The sequence below is a fragment of the Oncorhynchus mykiss genome, chromosome 18, assembly GCF_057628025.1.
Source record: "Oncorhynchus mykiss isolate SJ-2025 chromosome 18, ASM5762802v1, whole genome shotgun sequence".
Lineage (NCBI taxonomy): Eukaryota > Metazoa > Chordata > Actinopteri > Salmoniformes > Salmonidae > Oncorhynchus > Oncorhynchus mykiss.
In genome coordinates, this window is record NC_143039.1 from 54394564 (window position 1) to 54417935 (window position 23372).

A 23372-nucleotide genomic window follows, 5' to 3' on the forward strand; every position below is an offset into this window, starting at 1 on the left:
TGACTTGTGTCATGCACAAAGTAGATGTCCTAACCGACTTGCCAAAACTATAGTCTGTTAACACGAAATTTGTGGTGTGATTGAAAAATGTGGTTTAATAACTCCAACCTAAGTGCATGTAAACTTCTGACTTCAACTGTATGTTAAAGTATTGAAACTTGTGTTATATTGTACTGTACTGCGCAACATAATATTAGAAAGATGAGTGAGATCATAGTTTTTTATGTATTGGTAAGGTTAGTAAATATCATACAGAAAATGCATGGTTTTCAGAGGGTTCAGTTAAGGAGTATTTTGTGGGATACAGTCCTATTAAACTGCACAACCATATGGTACTAGCCTTTTTTTTAGGGGGTAGATCAGCTATAATATTGAAGGTAGATTGTGGCTACCATCAATGTAATTGTCTGCATAATTTCCAATCCCCCATGTTTTTTTGTAAATATATATATAAAATATATATATTTTCCTTTATTATTTTCCCCTAACCCTGAAACCCTCCCCTAATTGGAGTAAACTAATGAACGACAACACTTAGGCTTCTACTTCCAACTTATACAGTACATACAGTACTATATTTGTTTTAGAGACACAGTATATTTTACAATAGTTATCTTTTTGTTGGTTTTTAGTCCCATCCTTCATCGTTTATGCTATAAGGCTTTGTTCTCTGATGGTTAAAGTCACCTGTACTAAGCTTAATACAGACATATTGCATTTATAATTAGTTTCTTTAGCTGAGAACAAAGAAGGCAAGCTCCAGAATTGCATAAAGAAACATACTTGTTTTATTATAATATAATGTTGATATTGTTTATCATAATGTTCTGAAATATATGTATATTTTTTACATGGGCACAAGCTACTAAGGAACACATACAGTAAGCAAACTTAGAAAAATATTAGATTCGTATTATTGGCACAGATTAAGTTCTATTATATTGTTAGCAAAAAGAAAATACTTGATTAAATAAATAAATACAATGTCACTCACAAGTCAAATGTTTTTATGGAACATTCACACCAAACAGCTGGAAATGGGTCATAATCCTCAGCAGACAGACGATGATAATAAATAAAAACCACTACACAAACATGTCACAAAGCTGCCATGGAGCATTTTATGCAAAAGCACACATAGAGGACACACGCGCGTACACACACACACACACTACAGGAAGCTGCTGAGAGGAGGACGACAAATAATTTTTGCTGGAATGGAGTGAACGGAATGGTGCTCGATACCATACCATGTATGCCATTCCAGCCATTACTATGAGCCCGTCCTCCCCAATTAAAGTGCCACCAACCTCCTGTGACACACACACACACACACACACACACACACACACACACAGTGTAACAAAGGACGATTCACTCTCCCAATGACAAATAATAATCAAATAAAATATAAAAAGTTCAGTCAACATATCAGGGGTTGCTTTGCTGACAGAGGTAAGTCATGTCTTCTGTAGGAGTGAACAAGAAGAAAGAAAAATACTAATGTTTTAAATCATTTGAAATGGGAAGTGTTTCTCTTCATAACAGCACCAGAACAGCAGCCCTCTCTGACTGAGTGAAGCAGGCAAGTTTTTTCCCATCAGAACGTTTTGCTAAACCAAAGAAACAGAAGGCATCAAGTCCATGTAGGCCTACCACTACTGTATTATGTACCTTCAGGGAAAACACAGAAGCTCACAAAAAACTATTATGACATGTCAATGAATTAAACCACACAACCTGTAAAGCATGAATATTAAAATCCCAATCCACACCTGCCCTTGGAGAGCATGAAAACTAAAATCTTTACTTCACGAAATATGTGGCCCTTTGGACAAACAGATTGTGGCCCTTTGGACAAACAGATCATGGTCCTTTGGACAAACAGATCATGGTCCCTTTGGACAAACAGATCATGGCCCTTTGGACAAACAGATCATGGCCCTTTGGACAAACAGATCTTGGCCCTTTGGACAAACAGATCATGGCCCTTTGGACAAACAGATCATGGCCCTTTGGACAAACAGATCATGGCCCTTTGGACAAACAGATCGTGGCCCTTTGGACAAACAGATCGTGGCCCTTTGGACAATCAGATCGTGGCCCTTTGGACAAACAGATCGTGGCCCTTTGGACAAACAGATCGTGGCCCTTTGGACAAACAGATTGTGGCCCTTTGGACAAACAGATCGTGGCCCTTTGGACAAACAGATCGTGGCCCTTTGGGGGTAAAAGCAAACAGGCAAGAGGGATGTCAGAAGGAAATTATGCATGAAGCCTGCTAGCTCTACCAGACTGCTGACACAGCTTCTGTAGAGGTTTCACAACCAGCCATTCCCTCATTGTCCTGACGGGAACAACCCAGCCCCCTTTCTATTGCTGTGTGTGTGTGTGTGTGTGTGCGTGTGCGTGTGTGTGTGTGGTGTGTGCGTACGTCTTAACGGAGGCCATTTAATTAAAGTCAATCCCAGTGACACTCTGCTTACCAGTCAGCACTGCAGCAAACAGAGCAGCCGCAGGAGACGACTTGGAGATGTCACCTTTTGCACTGCAAGGACACTAGGAAAGGGCTTAATGACAGTGACAGCAGAGCACCAGGAGATGGGACATTACAATAGGAAACGAGTAAGGTCAAGCTTTGTCGCTTGCCGCTAGCTGCATGGACACATCTTTGAAAGCTGACCCGCGAGCGGAGAACGGAGTATGTACAATATCAATTGAAACAGCCATACACAAATTACAATGTTGGAGTGCAAGGACTTCGTCAAGCAAGTGTATCTGTAGGTCTACTTGCTGTAAACGTCCAGCATAAAGTGTACTTGTCAGTCAAACCAGTGCAAAGAATAACTACGTGTCGGTACATGACCTCCATAGACGCACCTTTAGTCACCTCCATGTGATACCATGACAACATCTCTGTAAATCTGAAAATGTAAACATTCTTTTAATCTCGATGGACAGAAGCATAGTACCTACTAGTAAGTGCCCATAGTAGAGACTGTTCTGGGATGCAGGGTGACACCCTCCTTATTATACTGTTCCTGGCACAGACAAGGTAGCGACATTAAAGGTTCAATGCATACAAAATCTAACTCTAAAAGCAGCGCACGTACAGTATGAGAAATCAGAGAGAGATCTATAGGTCATTTCCAAGGGATATGAGCCATAGTGATTCATACTTCATGATTCTGTATTTCAAATCTATTTAAAATATTAATCAACCAAGATAAATTACACAATGGACTCAGTCGCAGTAATACTCATATCTCAGTATAGTAATATACATATCTCAGTATAGTATTACTCATATCTCAGTATAGTAATACTCATATATCAGTATTGAAATACTCATATCTTAGTAGTAGTAGTAGTAATACTCATATCTCAGTATAGTAATACTCATATATCAGTATAGAAATACTCATATCTTAGTAGTAGTAGTAGTAGTAATACTCATATCTCAATAGGATCACTACAGTCGGTAGAAGGTACATAGTAGCTTATGAAGGAAGTTGGGATATACCTTATTTTAAAGAACACAAAGGCATTACAAGGTTGATAAGCCTTCAACTCAACTCAGCAGTTTGATGGACACACATAAATGCTTTCAACAAACATACACTTTTTTTAGATATGTAATATACTGTATATAAACATATACAAGAAATATATAGACCACCTTTTTCTGGCATTGTATGTATAGAAGGTTCACCTCTTGATTTGGCCTTCATGTTATGTGTTGAAATTGTATGATATAAAATCCACAACACAATGGTCATAGTCTGACAAACGTATGGATATGGTATAATTTAAAATACATAACTTAAAATGATATATAAATAATTTTCGTAAAAAGAAACGTTTGTACAATATAACATCACCACAGTTCTATGTGGAGTTTGATACGTGTATTATAACAATTACAATTACGGAGTTAAATTCCAAACAACTATCTCCTTCGTTTTTTAAATAAATGCATACATGTAGATCCTTCATCCAGTGATTCATTCAGACTAGCCACTTCAGGTCAGGATACAATACCAAAATGAAATGTTCTTGATTTGGTAGCGCTTTGGGATGAACATTAGTTGTACATTATACTGACTACACTTTGGGATGAAGGGGTAAGGGATGAAGGTGTTCATAAGGCCTATACAACACCAGTATGAGCCACACGGTGCGCCACGTCAGTTGTTTCACTTGACATACGGCTGTTAATATGGATGGGATGTATAGAGCTTATGACCACCTCTTTGACAACAGGGGTAACATAGGTATACATACTTTAAATATACACTGTACATAGTCATGGTGCAACCCCCTTTCTCTCACCAAATCCTCCTATCCTGTTAACCACAACAAAGAGGTCTTCATATACACCTAGAGCCTCTCTGAGCCAGTTTCTCTATAGCTACAGCTCAATTTGAAGTAGTGGTTCTACTTTTTTAAATATTTGAGCCTCTATTTAAAGGGATACTTCAGGATTTTGTCAATTGAGCATTTTATTTACTTCCCCAGAGTCAGATGAACTAGTGGATACCATTTTTATGTCAATGCACCCAGTATGAAGGAAGTCAGAGGTAGTTTCGCGAGCCAATGCTAAGTCTGCTGTATCAACTAGCAGGCTAGCAGTTTCCATATACTTCCAGTCATTGCCCTAACGCTAGTTTGCAATTGCGCTCCTGCTAGTTAGCAACTTCCTTCAAACTGCACACAGAGACCTAAAAATGGAATCCACAAATTAATCTAACTCTGGGGAAATAGCTAAAGGGCTTCATTGTCGAAAATCCTGACGTATCCCTTTAAAGTAGTTTGAAGTACTATTTGAAGTAGTTTTAAGTTCTATTTGAAGTAGTTGAGCCCTGCGACCAGGAAGAACTTCTCCAAGAAGAGTTCAGAGTCGAGCACAGCGATGTGAGCGGCTCGGCCAATCAGAGTGTTGGCGGTGTTGGGCAGGGCGTGGAACACATTCTGGCGAATCAGACAACAGTCCTTAGCCCCCACCAACGGCTGGAGTAGGTTGTTGATCATCTCTGTGTACACTGGACCTTGAATATGGAGACAGAAACACGCATGTCAACAGAGACAAAGGTACAGTACGTGATGACGATTGTTTACCATGCAAACCATGATTCTTAGATGTATTTGGTGGAGAATGCAGGCATCTGGTCTTTTTAATAGGAACATAGGAGCTGCAGTGAGTGGTGCTAACCTGTGGTCCTGTCTTTGAGTGCAGTCCTGCACATCTCTATCCTTGCAGAGTGGAAGGGAACATATCGGTCCTGAGGCGATGCCACCAACACCACATTCTTGAAGAACTGGAGCCCTGAGAAACCAGACAAACAGAGGGCGTAGACAGAGTGACAGAAATAGAGAGACAGAAAGTGTTTTTGGGTTACATTTCTATATTACTTGGTGCCATCATCATTGTTTGACAGCCCTCGACTGATGAAGCTGTGTTATTTCTCGTGTCTCCTGTCACTGTGCTCTTAAAAGAGTGCACTACTGGGTTTCAAATGACAGGGTTTGGATCATTTTGTCAGCCCGGCACAGCTCGAAGAAAAAAAGTGTTTTTCTGGCTTATGTACTTGGAGTCTTTGACAAACGGATGCTTTGTTCATCTCACACAGTGGGGGTGCTTCCCAGAACAGAGCTAGCTAGCTAGTGGAGTCTGTGTGTTAGCCAAATGACATATGGAAAGGAAAAGAGAAAAAAAAAGACAAGATGAACAACATTTTAATGAATATTTGAGCTCATTGTGCTCTTACAGTGTAGTTCCTCCTACATTATAGCAGTACCTACCTGGTTTCTGACTGAGAAGATAGAGGAAGGTTTTCCGAGGATCGGTGTGATCTCTGCAGGTGAGCTGCAGCAACGATCCAGATTTCTTCAGCTTCTGCATCAGCCACAGACCTAAAACAACCACAGATGTCAGCCACAGACCTGTAACAACCACAGACATCAGCCAGAGACCTAAAACAACCACAGATGTCAGCCACAGACCTGTAACCACAGACATCAGCCAGAGACCTAAAACAACCACAGATGTCAGCCACAGACCTGTAACAACCACAGACATCAGCCAGAGACCTAAAACAACCACAGATGTCAGCCACAGACCTGTAACAACCACAGACATCACCTAGAGATCTAAAACAACCACAGACAATCAGAGACCTGATTCAACCATCTGAATAAAAGACACACACATCCCCCATTGAAGACAACCCTGGGATGATCTCAGGGCAGAGCTAAATACAGTACAATTAATACAGACTGGTAGGAAGCTGCTGAGGAGACAAAACCAGAATCAGAAACAGTTTCTATTCTCCATGCTAAGTCAACGATGCCCTATGTTTTGCAAGGATTACAAAGGCCTAAGTAAGTAGGTAAGTATGCTGACCCGACCTCCCTCCCTACCTCACCTGTGCTGACCAGCGTGCTGTTGTTGTACAGCGTTCCCAGGTGTGGTCCGGACAGAGACAGGAAGGTGTGCAGCTTGACCAGGTAGCAGCGGAACCGAGGCCTTGTCAGCACCGACCGGATAATCACGTTCCCCAAAGAGTGACCGATGAAACTGAGGGTCGGATAAAGGAGACAAACAGAACAGAAACAAAACAGACAAACAGAACAGATCAATACATTACTCTGCTGCTGCCCAGGTCTCGTTAGACCTAAAGAATGATCAAATGAAAAGACTGCCAAGACTGACTGCACAGTTTCTTATTATAGAATAGAAACTATGCACAGCAAGAAGTGCCTCCAATTCCTTGGCCCCCTGGTATTTACTCTATCAGTATAAAGTGTTCAGGACGAGGGTAGCTCATCCCAATCTAGCCCCTTGAGTTTTGTCAAGAAAATAGATCTTTATGTTTTTAACTCCATAGAGATGATTAATGTCCAAATAAGCGTCCTCCAAAGCAAGGTGACGTCTTGACGTCTTCATGGCTAGGATAGTAATTAGCTGCTTTACCCCAGTAGTCCATGGGGCGTTAGATTTCCTTAGATGTTAAGTTCTCATCTGCTAATTACAGTAGTATCACCGTCATCACAGTACTGGGCAGCATCCCTTAACACCAGCCACAAACCACCTCATCTGTTTCCTCGAACACTAAATATAGTAGAGGCGATGAGGAGAGAGACAGCTGCTACTGTGGCACTCCATGTCTTTAGTCACATTTCTCCAGAGTATAAACAATGTTGAAAAGAATGCATACTTAAATAGCACACACAGAAACTCAGATAGGAAAATTGGCATATTTAGGGCAATTATTGTACATGATGAATCACTGTACTTGATTTGGATCCATTAGTGTTCTGCTGCGGAGAGAAATATGTTTCAGTTCTTCACATCAAAGACAATGCTAAGTGGTTGAAAGTGCATGGGAATATCCTTCATTACTGGGTTATTAAAACCTTCTCTAACTCAGACGGGGCTGGTGGGAGGAGCTATAGGAGGACGGGCTCATTGTAATGGCTGGAATGGAAGAAATGGAACGATATGAAATACATTAAACAAATGGAAACCGGTTGACCCCGTTCCATTTCTTCCATTGCAGCCATTACAATGAGCCCATACTCCTATTACTCCTCCCACCAGCCTCCTCTGCTCTAACTGGCAATCTGTTTGATAGGGTTGAGGATTGAACTGAGATGGGGGGTTTTCTCATTTGGGCAAAAGTCCGTCCTCTGTCCTCTCCTCCGTGCCCCGGAAACCGATAAGTGGTCGAGGAGTGTGTCAATTCATTAGTAGGCAAACGAAAGTGTCCTCCACTTCTCGATAGCCACCTTTCATCGAGGACACTCATGTGTATCCTAAGGTGGAAGAGCTTTTAAATCTGCCACAACCCCTTTGAATCAGCTTTCATGTCAGAGGACAAAGAAACATGCACATGTTTAAAAACGACTCATTTTTTTCATCTATAACATGTCTTGCACAACTAACTTCATTTGTTTTGATCACTTTACACATTTATTTGGGGATCCACCCCTGTAAACATCATTTGCCTAATGACGGCCGTCTCATTTCATCCACGTTCACTTTCCTCGCAGACTCTCCTTTGACCTATTTCAAAAGGAGGCGAGAGAAGACGGAGGAGAGAGGACGCATACTCCCAGTGTCCTTTCTCCTCGTCTCCTTCTCAAAACTAATTGGAGGAGTAGGAACCTCTGCCTTTCTCATACAATGGGTTTTAAGAAGGTGACGAGGAGAGAGGACGTGAGGAGGATGCAATTCCCAGTGAATATCATAATGTATTCATATCCTGCCATCTAGTGGCTATTGGGCTGTTTTGTTTCTCCATTGCCTCCTATTACTGTACCTGTGTCTTTATGTTATGTGGTAGTTAGAAAACTGACATTAATGTTGTGTGGTAGGTAGAACGGACCTTAATGTTGTGTTGTGGTTAGGACACTGACATTAATGTTATGTGGTCGTTAGAATACTGACATTCATGTTGTGTGGTAGTTAGAAATTACCTTAATGTTGTGTGAGGGTTAGGACACAGACCTTAATGTTGTGTGGTAGTTGGAACTGCATTAATTGTTGTGTGGTAGTTAAGGCAATGGGCGCAGTTGCATAAAACACCTTAAGTTAATTTCCCCCTCATCTCTTTCCTTAGTTTCCTTAACTTTAAGTCAGTTGCACAGAACATTTGAATGTGAATTCCCCCATGAAATTCGGTGAATAAGTTAAGGGTGCCCGTGAGGTCCCTAAACAGCTTCATTCAGTATGGTTATCAATGCAAACAGAATTTGTGGAGGTGGATGTTGCTTTCATCTGCCCTTGTTACATACAAAAGGAAAGCATCAACCAGCTAGTGACTTAGCTAAACAACAGAAGATGCACAATCCATGGCTATAAAGGGATACATTGTTGTACAACTGAATGCATTCAACTAAACCCCTCTGGATCAGAGAGGTGCAGGGGGCTGCCATAACAGACATCCACGGCACCCCGGGAACAGTGGGTTAACTGCCTTGCTCAGGGGCAGAACGACAGATTTTTACCTATTCAGCTCAGGAATTCGATCCAGCAACCTTTCGGTTACTGGTCCAACACTCTAACCACTAGGCCACTTGCCACTGGCAGTTAGCTGGCAGTTAGCTGGCAGTTAGCTGGCTACTCTGTAATATAGCTTGAAGTGCTCGAAAGTAATAAAAAAAACAAGTTGAGAAAAAATGTACAACAAGAAACGTTGTTTATTATCTTCTGAAGCAATATGGTTATCCTGTCTTGATTGTAGAAGTTCTATTTTACTATCTCACAAAATAAATGTGTCATAGTTAGAACTGACCTTAAGGTTGTGTGGTGGTTAGGAGACTTGACCTTAATGTTGTGTAGTGGTTAGGATACTGACCTTATCCGTCCGACGGTGAGGTTGTACAGCTGAATGTGCTGGATGATCTCGTCTATTAGCCTGTCCGTCATGGTGTCAAAATCCGCAAACGTGTCAGTCTGCAGCCAAGTGAGAGGAAAACAACCAACATATTTGTACATTTATTTAACCAGGAAATCCTATAGAGATTCAAATACCTCTTTAACAAGGGTGCTCTGGTATAAGTAGCTAAAAATATAAATAATATTCACAGGATTATCGATTTACAAAAATCTGTTTATTGTATTAATGTGCAGACAGAATATTCTGTATTTTACCTGGTTCCTCTCAGACATGAGGAAGTCGAGTCTGGACCCTGGTAAACCCAGCTCTATGAAGGTCTTCACCAGGCGAAGGTCTGCACTGTTCCCTAGGAGGACACAATAAAACAATACACCTTCAAACTGCTGGCCCCTGATCTGTATGTAAGCATAGAGGGGGGACCCAAATGATATTCTGGACTGTTCAGTTGTTTTGAGTAAAGTTGCATTGTCCTAGCATTGGACAACATTGTATGCTGTTTTACCATCCAGGCCATGGACATATACAATCAGGTGGATCAGGTGATTGGTTGATTTGGTTGATTCAATTGATTGCTTGATTGATTGATTGATTGTCTCACCATCAAGGCCGTGGACACAGACAACCAGGTGTATGCCATCCTCAAACTCCTCATCCTCCTCCTCAGGGGGGAAATAGGGCAGGTCGGAGGCCAGGTGAGGGAGGTCACTGTACAGGGTTGCCTGGAACACCAGGTCTTTCACCAGATCCTCTTTGGACCTGTAGAAACTGGAAAACAGTGTGATCATTGTTGGAAATAACAACAGCATCATTATGGGAAATCACACACTCACAAGAACTCATCATCAAAGAGGTCAAAGAGCAAACATCTGACTTCCGTCTCATTCAAAAACTAGAAAGAAAAAACAACTCACTGCAGCATCCTCTCGTTTGTGTCATCGTCTGGCCCCAGGGAGTTGGACGAGGATGAGGAGATGATGCCAAAGGACCCCAGGGGCTGATGGGTAATGGGGGATGCGGCTTGTCGAGTGGAGATGCCGCTAATGGACGGTGAGTCCCGGAGGACGGAGGAGAAGGGAAGACAGGTCGGAGCACAGGACACAGACATATTCACCACCTCCACCACCTTCCTGTTCATAAAGGACAGGCCTGACCCTGTGGTTGACCCCGAGCCTGACCCTGACTCCGAGCTACTGGGAATCTTAGCCGGCTTAGTCTGACCGTTGAGATCCAGCTGCTCTCGCTCGTTGGCCGGGAGCCCTATGAGGTCATCAGACCTGGCCCTATCATTGACAGTAAGGCCTATGAGGTGGATGGGTCTCTCTGTGTGGTTGGGGATAGAGGGGATCGGCCTGGGGTCATGGAGGCTCTTCCTCTGTGAGACCACCACTAGGTCACGCAGCCCGACCCGATGGAGGCTCTGGCAGGGAGTATGATGATGATCCAGTAGGTCCTGGTCAACAAGGTCATTCAACCCAATCTGATGGAGACTCTGACAGTCATTCCTGACTGGATTATCCTCCACATCATCCACCAGCACACCGCTGTCATGTTCACAGGGTTTTGTCTCACAGCTACAGGGGGCGAAGTCTACTTCACAGGGACCTGGGTCCACTGAGTTTGGGACACCACAGCTATCTCCTCTGTGATGTTTCTTATCCTCCATCTGACTGACTACAGCTGGATCCTTCACATCATCATGGCATTTAACATACTGTTGGAACAGCAAGACTTCTGGTACTCGACTAATGCCACTTAACACTGCTTTCATGTCCTGAGTGTCTGACAGGGCCACTGGCAAAGCAGATTCATTAGATCTAAGAGTTTCTTTAAGAACATGACAACTCTCCATATGAGTTCTGGTCACATGCTGGGGTGGTGAGGGCACAGCTACCCAGTCAAACATACCAACCTCAGGCAGCTCTCCCTCTTGGATGTCCTCTAGAGAGGAGTAGTTTCCCCCGGATAAGGACTCCTGGTGTCTAATCAAGTCCCCAGTCATTACATGGGTGGGAGCAGTGGAGATGGAGGAGCATCCCACCTCCTGGTCCTGGTACCCGCTAGTCCCCTCGCTCTCCGTGTCTACCTCCGCCTCCGCTCCTCCCTGGTCCTCTTCTGTGTCCTCAGGGCTGGAGATCTGAGGAGCTGAGACAGACTTGGTCAGTTTACTGAGCTGTTGCTGGTACCTCTGTTCCTCGTCGTCCTCGTAGGGAAGGGACGAGATGGAGGTGAGGGAGGCCTGGATACCCATACCGCCACCCCCTCCGCCGGGCAGGCTGCCCCCGCTGGCTCCACTCTCTGTCTGCAGGCCCTCCAGGGAGCTGCGGTGGGCTGGGTGTCTCCTCTCCAGGCGCTGCAGTACCATTATCTCCTCCAGAGGGCGCCCTCCAGTCCGGTGAGCGTCCAGGAGCCAGGCCATCGAGCTGGGCTCACTCTCGATGCCTGAGTCAGAGATGACGGAGGGGGAGCGGTTCATTATCTTGGGGCCCCCCACCCCCACCACCCCTCGGTGGGCCAGCTCTCTCCTCAGGTCCGTAGGTAGAGGGTGCGTGAGGGGATGATCTTTGAGTGGAGCCTGGGGGTAAGTGGTTAGACGGCTAAGAGGAACATACTTGCTGTCGTCGTCCATAGCAATGTCATTCTCTTCTACATCCAAGTCAATTCCTGTACTGATAATGTTCTGGTATCTCTGTGTGATGATGTCCTGGTGGTTCTCCAAGTCTTTCCAAGTCGTGTCTTCACGGTTAGAGGTATGTTGTGTGTCCGTACACTGTTTGTGGTTGGAGGAGATCATTAGCACTGCCTCTCCTCTGAATGGATCCACATCAGTGGGCCTGACTCTGATTATTCTCAGGCCTAAACCAGGGCTCTCCTCTGATTTATCCTCTGCCTTGGCCTGCACCTCTGGATCCCCTGGCTGGACTGGCTCTCCCTGGTCTGGTTCTCCCTGGTCTGGGTCTGCCTTGTCTGGCTCTGATGTCTCTCCTATCTTGTCAGTAATAATGCTGGTGCTCTGCTCTCCTATGAGAGACCCGTGTGTAGACAGGTCCATGCAGTCCTCACTGTCTTTAGGTTCCTGGGTTGGTATTGCTGGTGAGCTGGTGAGCTGGTCCAGGGGAGGAGGGCTATTGTTGGAATCAGTGACAGGAGGGTCGGGGATGGCCTGCTCACTGGTGGACATAGGTGTTGGTATATATGATCCCCAATCTAGAAGGAAAGATGGATAAAAATGTTAGGTCTTACGCTAATACTAGATGTTTGAATTGTGCTTATCTACACTACTTGAAAAGTAGGAATCTGAAACAGATCAAAGAGTATTGTTAGCACAAATAAAAGCAGACTCAGGCCAGGATTCAAACTGAAACAGATTAACAACCTATGCACTACTTAAAGGTCAATTCTTGTTGAGCCATCAGCGATCATGATCTCTGCGAATGTAGAGGAAAATACAACGCTGTTGAATGAAATCCCGGACTTAGTCAACTCACCTGTCCGTGGAGACTCTACATATCTATCTTCGAAGATGATAGGCAGGCTGTTCCAGTCTCCGTCAATGTCCAGGCATTCTACAGGTAACGGTGGCATCCTGGTCAGGTAGTTGGAGCTACGCACCTCCACAGCTATCTGACCGTGTCTGTTGATCCTTTAACCAGGAGAAAGAAGATAGAGGAAGAAGACGATGTTAAGAGGAGAACGAAGAAGGAGATTACTTTTTGCTATCTATCATAACGACTCGAACACATTGGACTTACATTTCCTTCATTCATAGAATGAAATCTCAGGTGAAGCATTAACATAACATTTTGTGTAAAACAGAGTGACAAAACTACATCATGCCAATACTCACAGGTCCTCTTGGAATGTCAGGGATGTCTCTTTGGGGTGTTCTGTGAAGAAGTATGCCTCTGAAAACCGCCTGACCTGACACCAGCACAAAATACAAACGAGAACCACCTTCATTTTCTCACTGAGAAACCTACAGAATTAGTACTGTATGCATGAAAGGCAAAGATTTGATCTTCAAAATGGTGTAAAAGTTAATAGTGTAAAAATGGTTCAAATATAGGTAACTGCCAAAATAAAGGAAACACTTGAGTAAATGAGCGAGACAATGTATTTTGAAAGCAGGTGCTTCTACGCAGGTGGGGTTCCTGAGTTAGTTAAGAATTAACGTTCCATCATACTTAGAAAATGCCCAGTTGCCCATTATTTTGGCTAGCAGAGATCTCAGTGACTGAAAGAGGGGTCTCAAAGGAGTATAGGAGGTTTAACGTGTGTGTGTGTGTGTGTGTGTGTATATCTGTATCTCAGTCACAAGGGGCCTCATTTATAAACCGTGCGTACTTAGAAAATATATCCCAAAGTGTGCTTGTGCCGGTTTTCCAGAAAAAGTTAGCGTTTATGAAAAAAAATTTACGTGACAATTTCCTTTCCTCCACGCAAACTTCAGACCATGCGTACGTAGAGGAATGTTATAGTGGTTGAAGTATTGTATTGCAAGCAGGTATTTTGTGGGGGATATGATGACAGGCTTATTGATCAAATAATCACAATAACACGATGTAGCCTATTTCCTTTAGTTGGAATGTAAATAATTAGACATAGGAATCCATTTCCTATTTCTGTCTTTAAAAAAAAACCCATTGCAGAATAAATTCCTCACCTTTCGTAGCTGTGATGGGTTCACATTACTGATGGTACCAGACGAGACATTACCATGCGCATCTCTAATTTAACTGGGGCTATTTAAATAGATAGGCTATGCATTTCAAGTTTGGCTGTATGTGATCCCATGAGCAGTGTGGTTTATAGCCTACAGATCATTTTAATTAGGTGAACATCAAAACAGTTGCTCTTTTACTATGAAGTATGTACAGTGCATTCCGGGAGGTATTCAGACCCCTTCCTTTTGTCCACATTTTGTTACGTTACAGCCTTATTCTAAAATGGATTCAATTATTTATTTGATCCTCAGCTATCTACACACAATATCTAATAATGACAAAGCGAAAAAAAGGTTTTGAGAAATATTTGCTAATGTGTAAAAAAAATTACAAATAAATACCTTATTTACATAAGTATTCAGACCCTTGGCTATGAGACTCGAAATTGTGCTCAGGAGCATCCTGTTTCCATTGATCATCCTTCAGATGTTTCTACAAATTGATTGGAGTCCACCTGTTGTATATTAAGTTGTTTGGACATGATTTGGAAAGGCACACACCTGTTTATATAAGGTCCCACAGTTGCCAGTGCATGTCAGAGCAAAAACCAAGCCATGATGTCGAAGGAATAGGCCGTAGAGCTCCGAGACAGGATTGTGTCGAGGCACAGATCTGGCAAAGGGTACCAAAAAAATTCTGTAGCATTGAAAGTCCCCAAGAACACAGTGGCCTCCATTATTCTTAAATGGAAAAAGTTTGGAAGCACCAAGACACTTCCTAGAGCTGGCCGCCCGCAATTGGGGGAGAAGGCCCTTGGTCAGGGAGGTGACCAAGAACCCGATGGTCACTCTGACAGTGCTCTAGAGTTTGCAAACATTTCTAAAAACTTGTTTTTGATTTGTCATTATGGGGTATTGTGTGTAGATTATTGACGGGGAAAAAACGATTTAATACATTTTAGAATAAAGCTGTAACGTAACAAATTGTGGAAAAAGTCAAGCGGTCTGAATATAGTAGCACTGTATGCTACTACTGTATGTAGCCCACTGTAATTTGTTTTTAGTAGCATTGACAGCATGTTCAGTTTGGGCGAAAAGTTGTTGCAAAACATTGTTGAATTCAAATGTTCTCTCTTTCAGAAACTGTCACAGTCCTTTGCCAAATACAGTAAAAATTACTACACAAAAAATGTACATTCTGCCAACACAGTAAATAGACCAGTAATTCATGTCAAATATTTGACAGTATGCATAGGCTACAGGTTTGCTGTGCGATAGGAGTGTGACATCATAAGCCTATTTAATCTCAGAGCCTATACCAAGGCAGGACAAAGAAACACAATACTCTATTGATAAACAAAACATTGAACAACAATTCATCCTTTGCATAGAAGTGTGGGTTGTTACCTACTTTTCAATTGCTTCCAATATACAATCAATCTTGCAGAATGCGGGGCACAGTTTTGCGACAGGTCTGATTTATAATGGGAAACATGCTATGTATGGCATATGTCAAGTTTATAAATCAAAATATTTTTAGACTACAAATCATTTTTAGAAATGGCACAGATATTTAGTGTGAAATTTACTGAACGGTTATAAATGAGGCCCCAGATCTCAACCCAGTTGTCGGTGTGTTCTTTACTTTGGCAGTTATATGTATGAACGATGAATATGTTAAATAATTCATGTTAAATAAAGTGTTCAATTATGTTTGACTTCTGGCATTTTGCAAATGTAATACCATGTTGACTTTGATACCATGCATTATCAGAAAAAAAATAATCCCCACTGAACTAAACCTGTCTTCTGTTTATAAAGTCAGAGCGTGACAGAGACAGAGAGTCACAAACATCAGGATAATTACAGAATAAATGTTTATTGAAATCACACCCATCCTGTGGGTGGAAGCATGAAACTAACCACTGAGGGTAAACTAACATGGAGACATACTGTGTTCATTATGATTCACACAGACAGACAGGCAGACAGACAGACAGGCAGACAGGCAGACAGACAGGCAGACAGACAGGCAGGCAGGCAGGCAGGCAGGCAGACAGACAGACAGACAGACAGATCTGAAACTAACACTGTGAGAGACAGTTTACATTAATATGAATCATTCCAATGATTAGATGGAAATTACATTTGGGATTCTCAGATATAATGTCTATTCAAGGCATAGAGGTCTATAGGGACTAAGTTGGTGTATTTTACCTGGCAGTAATACTCTTACGCAATCTGACACACAAAACCTAATCAGAATAGTGGGCTTTGGAGAGTTCAAGACCTCGGCTTTAAAATAGATTAGAAAGAATGTATGTGATGTGTGATGTTCCTGAGGAGGTCAGGGGTTGGAGGTCAGGGGTTAGGGCTCACCCTGAGTGTGTGGTGTTCCTGGGCCAGGTGGGACAGGATATGTGTGTTGGGAACGGCAGCCTCCAGGAAGCGTGTCCACAGGGCCGACAGTTGGGAGCAGAGTTGGGTCAGGTCTCTACAGATCTGTTCTGCTACTTTCTCATGTCCCTCCTGCAGCTAGAGAAGGAGAGGAGAGAGGAGACAGACGAGGGTTAGGGTCAGCGGGTGGTGCTGGTTAGAGGGGTTAGAGGCTGGTTAGAGGTCAAAGGGCAGGTTAGGTAGAGCAGAGCTGTGTCAGGTCTCTACTGATATGTTCTGCTGCCTTCTAATGGAGGAGACAGTGGATACAGATAGTATCTCTTTATATGCTCAATTAATTCATGGTATCTTAGATACTGTATATAGTAAAAGTACAGGTAACTGCCAAAATAATGGAAACACTTGAATAAATAGATATGTATATTCAAAGCAGGTGCTTCCATACAGATGTGGTTCCTGAGTTCATTAAACAATTAATATCCCATCATGTTTAAGGTCATGTATAAAAATTCTTGGCAGGCCATTATTTTGGCTGGCGTGGCTATGCCCTCATAGGATGACAATGCCCCCCTCCACAGGGCACGAGTGGTCACTGAATGGTTTGATTATTATGAAAACGATGTAAATCATATGTCATGGCCGTCTCAGTCACCAGATCTCAACTCAATTGAACACGTGTTGGCGATTCTAGAGTGGGGCCTGTGACAGTGTTTCCTACCACCATCTACAAAACACCAAATTGGGTCATTTCTCATTGAAGAATGGTGTGGCATCCCTCCAATAGAGTTCCAGACACTTGTAGAATCTATGCCGAGGTGCATTGAAGCTGTTCTGGCTTGTGGCGATCCAGCGCCCTATTAAGATGCTCTATTGTGTTGGTGTCTCCTTTATTTTGGCAGTTACCTGTATGTTGATAAAGTGAAACACTTTAATAATGGAATTGTTTTATGGAAATACTAGTCGAACATTGGAGAGGAAAGAGAACATAACTAATATAAATGTGGATACTGATCTTGGTTTTAATCAGTACTGTATGTCTTGTACACCCACCTACCTGTAGTTCTGTTCTGAGCAGCGTTAGTGTTTCTTCCACAGGAAGCTCGTCTGTGTAGAGAAAGACCAGAGAAAGAGATTATTACAGCAAAGCCCGGCTCTACTCAGTCTTACACCGTATGAAGTAAACCCACTGTAAAAACAAAAATATAAAAATTAAAAAAATACAATTGAACAATAAATGATTGACTTGATTGATTGCCACAATAGACATAGCTAAATAATGAGGAAATGCTATTGTAACATGTTGTTGCCTCACCTATGTCCACCTGGTGCAGCTGTGGTATCTCCTTCATCACCGTGGTGTAGTAGGAACGTAGGCCTCTGTGTACCACCAGTAGGAGGCGACAGAGTCTACCATGCCATGTGTGAGCTCTCTGTAAACAGTTCTCACTGGGGACGTAGAAACTCCCCTGGAGGGAAGAGGGAAGAAGGAGAGGAGGAGAAGAGAGAGGATAAACACGTGGAAGAGGGGAGAGACACATGGGAGACAGGAGAGACGGAGCGACACATGGGAGACAGGAGAGACGGAGAGACAGGGGAAGAGAGAGAATAAACACATGGAAGAGGGGAGAGACACATGGGAGACGGGAGAGACACATGGGAGACAGGGGAGACACATGGGAGACAGGAGAGATGGAGAGACACATGGGAGACAGGAGAGACACATGGGAGACAGGAGAGACACATGGGAGACAGGAGAGACACATGGGAGACAGGAGAGACACATGGGAGACAGGAGAGACACATGGGAGACAGGAGAGACACATGGGAGACAGGAGAGACAGGAGAGACACATGGGAGACAGGAGAGACACATGGGAGACAGGAGATGCGGAGAGACACATGGGAGACAGGAGAGACACATGTGAGACAGGAGAGACACATGGGAGACAGGAGAGACACATGGGAGACAGGAGAGACACATGGGAGACAGGAGAGACGGAGAGACGGGAAGAGAGAGGAGAGACACATGGGAGACAGGAGAGACACATGGGAGACAGGAGAGACGGGGAGACAGGAGAGGAGAGACACATGGGAGACAGGAGAGACGGAGAGACAGGGGAAGAGAGAGGAGAGACACATGGGAGACGAGAGAGGGAGAGACAGGGGAAGAGAGAGGAGAGACACATGGGAGACAGGAGAGACACATGGGAGACAGGAGAGACACATGGGAGACAGGAGAGACGGAGAGACAGGGGAAGAGAGAGGAGAGACACATGGGAGACAGGAGAGACACATGGGAGACAGGAGAGACGGGGAGACAGGGGAAGAGAGAGGAGAGACACATGGGAGACAGGAGAGACGGAGAGACGGGGGAAGAGAGAGGAGAGACACATGGGAGACAGGAGAGAGGGAGAGACAGGGGAAGAGAGAGGAGAGACACATGGGAGACAGGAGAGACACATGGGAGACAGGAGAGACACATGGGAGACAGGAGAGACACATGGGAGACAGGAGAGACACATGGGAGACAGGAGAGACGGAGAGACACATGGGAGACAGGAGAGACACATGGGAGACAGGAGAGACGGAGAGACAGGGGAAGAGAGAGGAGAGACACATGGGAGACAGGAGAGACACATGGGAGACAGGAGAGACGGGGAGACAGGGGAAGAGAGAGGAGAGACACATGGGAGACAGGAGAGACGGGGAGACAGGGGAAGAGAGAGGAGAGACACATGGGAGACAGGAGAGACGGAGAGACAGGGGAAGAGAGAGGAGAGACACATGGGAGAGAGGGAGAGACAGGGAAAGAGAGAGGAGAGACACATGGGAGACAGGAGAGATGGAGAGACAGAGGAAGAGACCGGGAAGAAAAGAGACATGGGAAAAAATGTTGGTTACTCCATCTAGGTCAAACGATAACGAGCTGCTTTAATGACGGCCAGGTCCACATACTGGGACTCCACAGTCTCCCCAGTAGGAACCAATGAGCTCCCTCTGTGTAGCCTTGCCATTGATCTTGGTCTGGAACAGGACTTTATTTAGGACCTTGTCTAGTGAGTTAACACCAATGTGTAAAGTCTCAGTCACCACATGAGGTTTTGGACTCAGGCAGTTCCTAAACATAGCTTGGTACCCAGTAGTAAAACAACATTGATGTGGACGTGGTACTGGAAGATATAGAAGACATGACCCTACAGTAGTTGTATGACCTTTAACATGTCCTGTGGACAGGAACTAACTAACCTCACACTACCCAGTAACCACCAACTACCCAGACATCAGTAACAATCACTGGTGATGTTTCATTCAACATATATTAGACTGGGAAGGTAATGGATTGAAAGCTTAGCCAACCTGTTCATCAATGTCACTGTACTACCATTTTAAGGAAAGTATTTATTAGTAGTAATTCCTATTTCTCACCAGCAGGTGGATCTCTAACCGCAAACCCACAGCACTTTCACCTCTGACACTGAACCAGTCCCAACACACACAGGCCCCAGCCCCTTGGGATGCCAGCGCCTGGCCTCTGTCACTGTTTTCTGGACAGGGTCCATCTTCCTGTGACTGGCTGGCTGTTCTGGCTGCTTTGGCAGTTTTGTTTTAAAGATATATAATGATGGGGTATGTTTGGATAATGCCTTTGTATGTGTGTGAGTTTTAAAGGCATGTAATATTGGTGTATGTGTGTGAGTTTTAAAGGCATGTAATACTGGTGTATGTGTGTGAGTTTTAAAGGCATGTAATACTGGTGTATGTGTGTGTGCACTATAATTTACCTTGGGGCAGTAAAGCGCAGTGCCCTATCATCATAGCTCTACTCTGCTCTGTAATAACAGATAATACTTCTGGATCCTCCACAACCAGGAAGGAACATCTGTATGTTTACTTTCATAGTTCCTTTGACCTTTATAGTGGCACACTGGGATATGGGGGTTGTAACATGGAACACCTCCAGGGGTAAAAATGAAAAATAGCTATTTCTGTCACTATGAACGCAGTCATTATCCCCCTCCCCCACAAAGCAAAACTATTTTTTCCCCTCACTGACAAGTCTAAGAGTCTCAACACACTTCACTCCATCGATCGACATCTGAGCATGTGCATGGGCGGAATCCGATTTTTGGGAGCAAACTTTTGTCCACATCGTCATTGCGTTCCACCCAGAGAGGAAGTCTGCCTTGTGTAGTGTATATCTACCAGGGGGCTTGGGGTGCCAGAGTAGCTTACCAAGCAAGACGGGCCGAGGCAATCTTTGTGTAAATACAGTATATTTCTTATGCGAAGTAACCTTGTTTGGATACTGTATTACAGTCTTCTTAAGTCCTAATTGTCAGCACCAGCCACATGCAAAGCTGACTGTCTGTTACAGGAACACAAGGCTGAGTACACAGGTTACACGCTGGATCTGATGGCTGCTGCAGTGCACCGTGGGATACGTAGTTACAGGGGGTCCATCTGCTCCGACAGAAATAGAACTCAGAGTTACAAAACAATGACATGAATGGGAATTCCTGCTCTAGTAATTATATTTCTATGGCTCACTCTACATCTACATACAACAGGAACAGGGGACAAGCCAGCAGCTTGTCAGGCAGACAGGCTGGTAAACATATCAGGGCAGGTCTCTCTCTCGAAAAGGCCTGAGACCGTGTGCTTTCAGTATCTGAAGGTATCCTGCCTCTTGCTCTTGCATTGGTACCTGACATTCTCAACCACCCCACGAGGGTCCAAGAGGAGTGTCTCCCTCAGAAAATCTTTATCGCCTCTGATATTGCTGAGATACACATTTTTATACCAATGAGGAAATGGGAACGATGTAAAGAAAGTCCACATCCATGTTCTGCCCACCACAAGAGGCAGCACCACTATAATTCAGCTGACATCAACACAATTTTCCAACGACACGTGTCCAGATTGTGCAATAACAACACTCTTAATAATGAATGAAGAAAGAGTGTGGAAAAGCTGTGGCAGTATAAATAGGGTAGTGCTGAAAATGTGCTTATACCCTCCAGGTAGAAAGCCTTACATAAATAAGGGGTTTGAAGAGAGGAGAAAGGGAGAGAAGGATGGCACTCACACACACACATGCACACACACACACACTGTGCTCTGTACACATTTCTCCTGCAGGTAAGCTACGTGGCGGTTGGAGGAGTACTCATTAAGGGGATCAAACACCGCCCCCCGCCCGGCTAAATGCAGTGCTTATTAAAGTTCCCTGTTGGAGGCGCTGTATAAAACCCATGAACAGGGGGGCCGAGCCCGGTGTGTGTAACCCATGAACAAGGGGGCTAAACCGAGAGGAGGGGCTATGAGGGGGACAACCCAGCTCTCATTAAGATTTAGTGCTCAGTCTGTGACATCCGTCCACAGGGCCAAAGGGCTGGATCAGGGTGTGTGTATGAGGCACATGTTGGTGTGAGCAACAGCTTTTGCAATCACAGTAGCGACCTACGCCGGATAAGACTAGTGAAAAGTAGCTGCTCTGCCGGAGGAGGACAACCATACCGTTATCACTGACACACTTTACACAGACCTCATACAAACACACACCTCAATCACACACTTTACAAAGACCTCATACAAACACACACACACCTCAAACACACACTTTACACAGACCTGATACAAACACACACACACACACACCTCAAACACACGCTTTACACAGACCTCATACAAACACACACACACACCTCAAACACACACCCTCACACACAGACTTTACACAGACCTCATACAAACACACACACACCTCAAACACACGCTTTACACAGACCTCATACAAACACACACACACACCTCAAACACACACTTTACACAGACCTCATACAAACACACACACACACCTCAAACACACATTTTACACAGACCTCATACAAACACACACCCACCTCAAACACACACCCTCACACACAGACTTTACACAGACCTCATACAAACACACACACACCTCAAACACACGCTTTACACAGACCTCATACAAACACACACACACACCTCAAACACACACTTTACACAGACCTCATACAAACACACACACACACCTCAAACACACATTTTACACAGACCTCATACAAACACACACCCACCTCAAACACACACCCTCACACACACACTTTACACAGACCTCATACAAACACACACACACCTCAAACACACACCTCCAGAAGCGCGAGAGACGTGAGTGGTGTCTGTGGTTGATGCATCCAGCGAAGCACTTTCTCTGACTTCCCACAGCTCTCGGGCCACTAAATGAGCCCTTAACATGTGGAAACCATCCCTAATGGCTACTATTATCCTTAGCCCTGTAGTCCACAGGCAGATGAGAAGCCTTATGACACCATATTTACTGCTGAGAGCAGAGAAAGCTGCTGGGGGGGGGGGGGCGGCTCATAACAGTGGCTGGAACGGAGCAAATGGAATGTTATCATACACCTGGAAACCATGGAAACCATGCGTTTGATCTGTTTGATACCATTCCACTGATTCCACTCCGGCCACGACCACGAGCTCGTCCTCCCCAATTAAGGTGCCACCAACCTCCTGTGACTGAGAGCTGCTGTCGTTTCTCCTCCAGACGCCAGGCCACAGTCGCTCAGCTGGTCTCAGTGTCCTGCTAGCCTCGGGCCGCGTCCGAAAAGGAACCCCCAAAATGCACTGCTTTTGAACAGCATCTTGGGTTCCGGTCCAAAGTAGAGCACTATATAAGGAATAAGGTGTTCTTTATATGCAGCCTCGGTGTCCTGCGAGCCTGGTCTGGCCACGTGGGTTAATGAGACATTAATAGGGACGCAGCCTCAGTGTCCTGCGAGCCTGGTCTGGCCACGTGGGTTAATGAGACATTAATAGGGACGCAGCCTCAGTGTCCTGCGAGCCTGGTCTGGCCACGTGGGTTAATGAGAC

At 44.3% G+C, this 23372-nt stretch overlaps 1 protein-coding gene across 2 annotated transcripts in view; it reads right to left on the reverse strand.

Annotated features, from left to right (window-relative positions):
* Positions 1-990: 990 nt before the first annotated feature.
* Positions 991-23372, reverse strand: part of LOC110496382 (protein FAM135B) — a 50208-nt gene continuing 27826 nt past the window's right edge. Inside the window, exons 8-20 of one of the 2 annotated variants that reach the window (XM_036952943.2) lie at positions 17771-17924; positions 17513-17562; positions 16441-16596; positions 13246-13319; positions 12887-13041; positions 10313-12605; positions 10000-10166; positions 9656-9747; positions 9360-9457; positions 6426-6577; positions 5803-5913; positions 5213-5326; positions 991-5048 (exon numbers count right to left, since the gene is read on the reverse strand). In XM_036952943.2, coding sequence (XP_036808838.2) covers positions 4843-5048; positions 5213-5326; positions 5803-5913; positions 6426-6577; positions 9360-9457; positions 9656-9747; positions 10000-10166; positions 10313-12605; positions 12887-13041; positions 13246-13319; positions 16441-16596; positions 17513-17562; positions 17771-17924 — 3822 coding nt within the window. In that variant the 3' untranslated portion in view covers positions 991-4842. Of the gene's footprint in view, positions 5049-5212; positions 5327-5802; positions 5914-6425; positions 6578-9359; positions 9458-9655; positions 9748-9999; positions 10167-10312; positions 12606-12886; positions 13042-13245; positions 13320-16440; positions 16597-17512; positions 17563-17770; positions 22176-23372 lie in introns of those variants that run through there. The other variant, XM_090206818.1, reaches the window with a different exon arrangement.